Source organism: Gymnoscopelus braueri, assembly GCF_963280865.1.
Source record: "Gymnoscopelus braueri genome assembly, chromosome: 10".
Classification (NCBI taxonomy): domain Eukaryota; kingdom Metazoa; phylum Chordata; class Actinopteri; order Myctophiformes; family Myctophidae; genus Gymnoscopelus; species Gymnoscopelus braueri.
The window spans coordinates 45678492-45688491 of record NC_137611.1 but is presented as its reverse complement, the minus strand read 5'-3'; the positions used below and the strand labels follow the sequence as shown (position 1 = coordinate 45688491).

Below are 10000 nucleotides of genomic sequence, written 5' to 3'. Positions count from 1 at the left end.
TCATTGCATGTATTCCTACGGGCTGGGGCGGCAGGGAGTGTTGGGCGGGAGGAGTAGGAAGAAGGCTCTACATCCCGGTGGGGTCTCCTCACTGGTAGGTGAGTCAAGATACAACAGCAGTGACAACACAGAAATGTGTGCGCGGAGGAATCAATTGGCATACCGATAACTATTAAAAAACTATATCTATTAAAAAAAATTAAGGGAGGAAAAATGTATTTAAACTGCAGTTTTTGCCATGAGAACATCCATGATCATCCATGATCTGTACTTTGTTGTACAATTGTGTTGCATGCCGAAAATAGCCGGAAGTAACCAAAAATTGCAGATCTTTAAGCTCGCTGTAGCACAAAATATTAGAGAGAGTTTGTAGAGATTATAATCAAGGGCTCGGCTAGTTTCACTATTTTCTGAAATGTTGAAAAATAAATGATGACCTATATGGCATGCGCAAAACAAGGATGCCTGGTTGAAAATAATAACACGCTTATCAATAATACGCTTATCTTTAAAATTCCACATGCAGAGTTGATAAACATTATAAAACATAATCACCCAAGGTTATGAGTGCAGCACGGTGGGATTTGAGATGAAGGGCTAAGCTGAATGAATAGTTGAACATCATTTACTCCCTCCATAAGTTCTCTGGAGTCTCTACATGATTTGTCTTGATCAAGGTGACGTAATGTCTGTCGGAGCTGTCCCATCACGCTTTCACCACTAGAGGGGGACTGTGGTCCTGAGCTATGAGTGGCTGATGTTAACCTATACAGTGATATAATGGAACATTATAGACTGACAGGTTGAACAAAGCACAGTCATTAATACATGTGAATTATTACTCCTTGTTCTCATTATGTTACGTGTCTAACCCTTACAGCACACTATGTCTATTATCCAATGACATAATGATTTTGTCATGAACTCTCTTTAGACAGGCAGGCAGGCAATGATTGGCATATATACAGTACACCATCACAGTAGCTGCCACAGTAACTTTATATATATATATATATAGAGAGAGAGAGAGAGAGAGAGAGAGAGAGAGAGAGAGAGAGAGAGAGAGAGAGAGAGAGAGAGAGAGAGAGAGAGAGAGAGAGAGAGAGAGAGAGATATCTCCTGATGATTCTTCTGTGTATGATTGGGGAGGGTTTAATGTTATCAACAGGTATTAAGCAATCGGTTATATTTTTAAATGCTTTTTATGTCAGGGGTACATACAAGAATAGCATTTGATGTTTAAATAACAGAAGATGGCATAGTGTGTGTGTGTGTGTGTGTGTGTGTGTGTGTGTGTGTGTGTGTGTGTGTGTGTGTGTGTGTGTGTGTGTGTGGTGTGTGTGTGTGTGTGTGTGTGTGTGTGTATATATATATATATATATATATATATATTGTTTGAGATTTTGACAATATCACAGGGGAAGTAAATAAACCTTCCTTTTCAAAGCACAAGGTTATGTACTGTATAGCTGCTTCAGAGTCAACAAGGACATATTTTCTTTCCTTTTTCTTACCTTTTCTTTTGTTTCCCCCCCCTCGATCCGCCGGAGAATAATTTATTTATGTATTATTATATATCAATGAATAGATGTGAGAACGATTCCATTTGATTTTTATAACTAGGAACGCACTAATATGCTGATATGGAAATGATATACCGGTATTTAAAATAACAATTTGTCCGATACCGATATTTGTTTATTTTGTGTTTATTGTAGGGGTGTGCCGATACACTAATTTCACGAAACGATACGATACGATATTGGGCACACAACTTCGATACGATTTCGATACGATACGATACGCACTTTTTTATTATGAAAATATATGGGGGAGAAAAAAAGCTAATGCAAACAAATATTTCTGTTTTTTGCATTATTCAGACATGCAAACTTGTAGCTTTTCAGCTTCCACTAGCCGTTTTGAATCCAAATAGGGCAATAGTGTGACACCCTGACCCGAAAAACAACAACATGTTGTCACCCTTTTCACCTCGGGGCTGTTTGCATGCCTGATTATTATTATTGTTAAAAAAACGAAAAATAATTGCTGTTCCTAATCTTAAGCTTGGTTGACTGCAGATAACCAACACACTAACATAGCCAGCACAGACTGGCTACTGCTCTATGCACAGCAGCCATATTGGAAAGAAATTGGGCCTCTTCCTTACATCCTTCACAGTAGTCAGCGTCACTTGTTGATATTCTCAATAGCTTTATTGAATTCCTTGCCCCCAAAAACATATATTTTGACACCAAGATTGACCTTCTAAGCGGCTTGGAAGCTGAGATATTGGCACTTACAGTATAGATATTACATGGTGGCTTTGAAATCCAAGATGGCTGCCCTCTGCCATCTTGATGACGTGGCTACCCCCCAAAAAATGAAAGCTATGGTGATGGAGAGCATGTGGAAAATGTGTAAATTTTTCTAAAAATCTGGTCCTAAGCAGCCTGACTATGTGTTACCAATGATGTTGCTAAATGATTAAGGTCGTGGTCCATTCTGGTCGAATGATTCATGGTGCTGATGTTGTGCATTTTGGCTCACTGGAAACACTCTGCTACACCAGTGGGTCTCAAAGTGTGGACCAGGGACCCTCGTGGTTCGTTGGGGGGTTCCAAATCGCCCCTTAAGGGTGTGTACTGTAACTCTGAGAGTGTACAAATGTATCCATTTGTGCGCTCTCAGAGTTATGTGGATCCTTGAATTTAAGCTGTTTGAGAACCACTGTGCTACACTTAATGGAGCAGAGCCTTCATTAGAATCATTGGTAACACTTGTGAAGGAAGTAAGGAAGCGGCCTAATTTCTGTCCAATATGGCTGCTGTGCATAGCATAGCATTGATGCATCACAAACATCAGCTATGCTACCATCGGTGAATGTCAACTTGTTTGCTGAGCCCTACCTTGTTGTACAACAGCGTCATGCATAAATTACGTAAATAGCTGATCTACTGTACATATCAAAAAGTTTAGAAACAAATTAAATGTCCCTCCCCCCCAAAATCTTGTTTTTATAATTGATTAAACTATTAATTCAACCCCTAGCCTAAAGTTCTGTATATTAAACTGGGGGTCCTTCTTTTCAAAGCACAATGTTATAGCAGCTTCAAAGTCAACATAGCCGTTCTTTGTTTTTTTTACTTTTTCTTCTTTCCCCTCACTGGTGGATATGAAATATTATCTTCCAACGTTTTTAGCTTTGCCAGTGTTGTCAAAAATTGTTGAAAATCTTCAGAAAATATCTAGAATAGCCGATAAATAGCCTGTATAAGCTTGTTGATCTGCTATTTTCACAGTTTTATGGCATGACACTGTTACGCGAGGAAGTATAACAAAGGGCTTAAGTAGTCAATTTATTTGTTGACATATATATACAAACATTTATTACTCGATTAATTGAAAAAATTCATCGATAGAATAATCGATAAATGAATTGATTGTTGCAGCCCTAACAAATTCACGGGGTAGAAAACAAAACCTCCTTTTCGAGGCACAAGGTTAAATAGCACCTTCAAAGTCACCATGGCCATCTTTCATCCCTTTTTCTTTTCCTTTTCTCCCTCACAAAAATGGTCAGAAATCTTCAACAATAACGAAATAGTGGTTACAATAACCACTAACTGTAGCCATATTTCATACTTCAGCTATTCGGGAAAAAAAATTCTGGGCTTTTGGAATCTTGCCCCAGACTATCCCATATTAAAAGCTAACTAAAACTAAGCCTTTAACCCATGAAAACCGGGAAAGCGGCTGTGTTGAATACCGTTGGCTATTCAGCGTTGCCTATTCAAAAATAGCAGATCTACAAGCTTGTAAATCTGCTATTGAAAAATCTTTAAATCTTAAATCTTCTCTTCTGGAGGTCCTTGGCACAAAAATAATTCAGAATGGGGGGGAGGGGTGTGTGGCCACATCATTTTGAGGGTCCAAACTACCAAAATTAAACAGAAATTGAAAACACTAGAGGTTTAATGGACATTATTTGGCTTATTATGCTATAATTATACTAACAAGTCCATACCCGGTGAAGTGTGCAGGCAAAAGTAGTTGCAAACGTGGGGCTATCCAGGTTGATCGGTGACCGGTTGATCATTCGTCCCATAGCTCGCGGGGCCATCCCACAGCTGGGCAGACGTAACCATGGCGACATTCTTTTTACATAAAAACGCAAATAAACAGCTGGCAGTTGGGGAAATCGAAAAAGGGTCTTCGCTGCTAGGTGCACATGGTAATGGTCAATGGCTTTGTGCAAATTCAGAACAATTGCTCCAGCCACTGAGGAGAACCGGGCAGAACAATTTTGGTCTCGCCACGATTTGGCCTCACCACGATTTTGGCCTCACAGAGCTTTGTGAAATTATAGGAGGATAACGTCTACTCTAGACGGAATAAACATGAAATCTAACAACCTTGCCACAAAGTCAACATGGCTATCATTCCTTTTTCTTTCCTATTTATTTTCTTTTCTTTCCCCCCCACCTCCTCCCCCCCAGGCCTTGGGTGGCATGGCAGGGACAGATGGATGTGTGATCAAGTCAAGAGGAGTGATTTATTCCATCAAACAGAAGGGCCCCCTCTTCCCTCTGTGTGCCGTCCTGATGTGTCACTCTGTTGATGCAGGTGACAAATATGTTCTAGTGTGTACCTGGGAGCCACGCAGGCCCGGTGACAGCATGAGAAATGACGGCGTCCTCCTCAAAAAAAAAACACACTCGTTGTATTTGCATTCTTTAAAGGTAGGGGAGGTTTTGTGGGTTTTTTTTTGGTTGAAAAATCATTATTATTATTATTATTATTATTTTGTTAACCACTTAACCTCCAAACAGACTTGAGTTCGAACTATCCTTGGATCCTCTTTTTTCTATCTACACCAAATCCCTTCTACAAGCTCACAACGCGTCACGTTGTGACACGTTGTGAGCTTGTAGATCAGTATTCCCCCCCCCCCCTCAACTTTTTAAAAGTTTACAGCTCTATATTCTGATAGCAATCATTGCGGTAGAGGGTTTGTTCAGAGCTGGAGAGACAGGGAGATCCCTGTTACTGAACAAACACACTATAGCAATGATTACTATCAGAATATAGAGCTATTAAACAAAAAACAGAACACATGAATCTATCATCCTACTTTTAAATAAAGCACACAAAGCCACCTGTTTCCAGTGTCCCAGAAGGCCTCGCGCCAAATATTGGCATCATTTCCGGTTGTCATTCACTCAAATAATTTGAGTGATCCTTGTCAATCGGTAAAAAATGTGGGAACACAACCTGACAGAAATCAAAAAAGCAACGGCAGTAATGAAACACAGGAGGTTGGCTACAGCTAAGAGCAGCTGTCAAGAGTCAGAACGAGATAACTAAGAATAAGAATGAAATAAATCATAAAATGGGCTGCTAGAGATGGGATCACCTCGATGCCAAATCAGCGTGCACGCACAGAGCACACGGCCATCTCACAGCCAAGGTTTACAGAGAATGGTGCGGAAAAGAGAAAATATCCAGTGGACCGGCAGTTCTTTGGCTGGAAATGCATCGTTGCCAGAGGTCAACAGAGAATGGCCAGTAAAAGTAACATTAAAACAAAAGCTTGTATATCTGCTATTTTTCAATAGCCAAGGACCCTACTTGAGAACCACTTTGAGAACCCCCCTCCAACGTTTTCCCAACGTGCTTTTCAGTGCTGGCGGCCATGTAATGTAACATTTGGTTTGAAGAGGTTATGGCTGGCGTCTGGAGTGAGGATTGTGAGGGGCTCTGGGAGTGTGCCCTGCACGGTTAAAGCCCTTTTCAACAGCTACACACAGCCCCCATTTAATGAGCTACACTCTCTCTCTATGTCCGTAGTCTGTCTGTCTCGCTCTATTGGTCTGTCTGTCTGTCTGTCTGTCTGTCTGTCTGTCTGTCTGTCTGTCTGTCTGTCTGTCTGTCTGTCTGTCTGTCTGTCTGTCTGTCTGTCTGTCTGTGTGTGTGTGTGTGTGTGTGTGTGTGTGTGTGTGTCTCTTTCTCTCTTTCTCTCTTTCTCTCACTCTCTCTCTCTCTCTCTCTCTCTCTCTCTCTCATCTCTCTCTCTCTCTCTGTCAGTCTCACACTGTTGCCAAAGCTTCATGGAAGTACAATATAGTATAATATTGGAAAATGTAATCTCTAAAAGCTCAAGTCACAGCGACAAACATATGAACATATTAGAGGTTTGACGAAAAGAAGGGAAAAGAATGTGAGAAGAAAGTAAATGTTGGAGAAATGATACAATGAGAATGAAAATCATCGTGTTAATCTTTATTTATTCTCGGCAATGTAACACATTGTATAAATTAAAGCTGCGATAAGTTTAATGTCCTATACCCAGGATTCAAAGCCAAATCTTCAGTGTGAGAGACCAAACATATCTACTGCTCCTTCAAGAGGCCATACTCTATTGGCCGGAGGAGATATTGATTGAATTGATTGAATACTTTATTAACAGTTTGCAAAAAGTACTGAGGTACAGTTATGTAAAAAGATAACACAGAAAGCCCTGAGGGCTTGTTTCGATTGTGGTCCTGTGTATTCAATTCATCAAGACATTTAAAGACATACAATACTATGCAAGGAGCAGTACAAGTATATTTACAGAAAAATAGTGGGGGGTCATTTCTTTTGGCAAGCTAGAAGCCTTGTCTAGGTCCAGTTGTAAATTGCAATTGATGGCTGGTGGTAGGGCGTTTCACATTTTGGTGGCATAATAGTAGAATGAATGTATCCCCATGTTTTTGCGGAATCTGGGGGGAATGAGATCAATGGGCTTTTAGGTTGTATTGCCTTACAACGCGTCACTTTGTGACGTGTTGTAAGCTTGTAGATCAGCTATGTTTGCTTTTTTTATATTTGAAGGGAGTTGGTGTCGAAGTGTCCTTGAGCAAGATGCTGAAACCCTAATTGCTCCTGATGAGCAGGTTGCATGGCCTTGCATGGTTTCCTGCCAATTAGACCATTATTTAATAATTGTGACAGGCCTAGACGTGACCAGAGTCCACCTCCAACCACTGCAACATGTACTAGTTATATTGTATTGAAATAATGATGTATTCATTAAAATGAATTCCAGATAGCAGCTTTAAGCTTCCTTTTTTGTAAACAGAATGTATACCGTCACATCATCTAACACAAATTGAAAATATGGAATTTTTCATCATTTTCATTGCGATTTTGATTGTCTTAGTGTAGCATCTATCTCTCTCTCATCTCGCTCTCTGTCTGTCTGTCTGTCTGTCTGTCTGTCTGTCGTTTTGTCGTTCACCATACAAAATACATTATTTTGGTGTGTGTGCGTGTGTGTGTGTGTGTGTGTGTGCGTGTGTGTGTGTGTGTGTGTGTGTGTGTGTGTGTGTGTGTGTGTGTGTGTGCGTGTGCGTGTGCGTGTGTGTGTGCGTGTGCGTGTGTGTGTGTGTGTGTGTGTGTTCAACAGGGTGGTGGGTCCGGCTGTGACCTTCAAGGTGCAGCGCAACTCTCAGAACGTCACCACAGCAGATGTGGCCAACGTGGCCGGTAGGTCCTTCAATCACACACACACACACACACGAACACACGAACACAAACACACAAACACACAAACACTCAAACACTCATCTCTCTCTCTCTCTCTCTCTATCTCTCTATCTCTCTCTCTCTCTCTCTCTCTCTCTCTCTCTCTCTCTCTCTCTCTCTCTCTCCTCAATGACTGCAACCCTTCAGAGTCACAGAGGCAGAAAAAAAACACCATTATCTGTAGCTGTGTTCTGCACCTGTGGCCTGCATGGCTGTTTATCAAAATGGCCGCCAACAGCATTTTGTCCGCTGCATGAATAACTATTGTGTTGATATAGTTATAGTGTGTCTACTAACTAATAGTGTTGATATGGTTAGAGACATTTTGTCTACTAACTAATATGGTTAGAGACATTTTGTCTACTAACTAATAGTGTTGATATGGTTAGAGACATTTTGTCTACTAGCTATTGTGTTGATATGGTTATAGAGGCAATTTGTCTAACTATTGTGTTGATATGGTTATAGAGGCAATTTGTCTAACTATTGTGTTGATATGGTTATGAGTAACACCTTTGACTGACTACAACATTTGGCTTTAGGGACCAGTCGAAATTTACATAAGGGGGGGCATGGAGGAAAATAGGGGAGGGTCATGCCTTTCTAATTTTGGTCCAAGGGAGGGTCAGCTAATTTTACTTTGAATCCAAGGGAGGGTCATGCAATTTTGAATTGATAAAATAGTCCGTTTTTTATATACCTTTTTAGTACAGCAGAACAGTGGTCAATGACCCCTCTCCATTTCAAAAGATACAAATAATTCAAATCAAGTAACACCTTGTCTATTTAGAATCAATGACGGTCGTTAACAAGCCATCAACGCACAGCGAGTGTGAACGACCCAGTCAAATCTATTCAGCGTCTTAACGATGGTGGTTGAACAATTAAGCAAAACTTCAACAGGCGTTATTGGAGAGATGCATTATAAATAGGCCTACTATAACTGGATATTCATAATCATTTGAAGTAATTCTGTGCATGTGATTAATGTGGATCTATATGGACAGTTGTGTATAGATGCCTAGCTCCACAGGTAAAACCAGACGCATCAGGCCATAATTGATAGCCTAATTTGTTTTATGTAGGCAACAGTGTAGTTGTAGTCACTGTAGTTGATAATTAAAAGGGCAGAGTGACAAAAGTTTTAAACTACTGGTTACCAAATATTCAACTTTCTTCAATCTGACCAGGATTCAATGGGTTTCCCACATGTAAGATGAGAACACTATCCATTCTGCTACCACTACTACAGATACACTGTGCATTTAGCAAGACTGACTACACTACAGCAATGTTCTAATCAATGTGGAAAGCAAAACATTGGACATATCAGTTTTAAATGTCATGTTGTATTTGATTGGGAGGGTTAGGGGTGTCAAGAATTTCACAATACGATACATGTTGGGCATGATATCGATATGATATATTATTAATGTTCTTTTCTCATGTATCATCAACATTGGCCATCATCTTATAAATAACGTTATAAAGCAAGTTAGAAACAATTACAAAGTGCTTTGTACACACAAATAAATACATTTGTGCAAGCTTAATGGAGAAGTGAAGTTCTCACTAACTATAAACCCATTGTTTCAGAGGACAGATAGACACTAATATAACAAATATAATATAATATAAGACTGCATAACTTTAATTCCACAAACATCATATTTTTGTCATCTGGACTTTACCAACCAAGTGCAGCCTAGTTATTTCCAACAGCTAAAAAAAATCTATAATACCAGATACAGTATAATACAATCTTAGATTAGATGTAGGCCTATTTGAGAGTGCAGATGCATGTCACATTAACGAGCGTCAACGAGCATCAGCTGACACACAACACCTCCCCTCTGCAGTGCTTTAAACTGAAAGTGACTGACTGGGGTCTGTTTCATTTCTCTCCAAAATACCTTGAATATGGTGGAGGACATGATTAATAATTACTATGATTATGATAAGCTTTACATTTCATATCATACAGTAAAAACTCCTAACTTTCACCGGCAAAAAAAAAGAAAGTGTTTTTTTTTTATTAAAAAAACTATTAAAAAAATATTACGATACAGTATGACATCATGACAATACCTATCATCACATTTTAATACCACGATAGGCTATATCATGACACAATATATCGTGACACTTCTAGGCGGGGAGGGTTACTCTTTTTTTTGTAATCACTTGGGGAGGGCCATTGATTTTTTTTTTTTGTCAAAGGGAGGGTCATGGCATTTTAGATCAGGGCACATACATTTCCTCCATGCCCCCCCTTATGTAAATTTCGACTGGTCCCTTAGCAAATGTAACTGAAGTGCATAACTAGCATATCGTTGCTGTCGAGCAGAAACCTTGTATCTCCATATTTCAACTTATGTTTTATTTCGTAATTTAATGCCCTACTTCATCATACTACAGTGTCACAGAAAAA

The 10000-nt window shown here is 39.7% G+C and overlaps 1 protein-coding gene across 1 annotated transcript in view; it reads left to right on the top strand.

Annotated features, from left to right (window-relative positions):
- The window catches only part of LOC308093616 (receptor-type tyrosine-protein phosphatase N2-like), a gene marked incomplete at both ends in the record, with an annotated part of 233685 nt that overhangs the window by 66233 nt on the left and 157452 nt on the right, over positions 1 to 10000 (top strand). Inside the window, 1 exon segment of the mRNA XM_080439948.1 lies at positions 7451 to 7530. Within this exon segment, the coding sequence (XP_080296074.1) occupies positions 7451 to 7530 (80 nt within the window).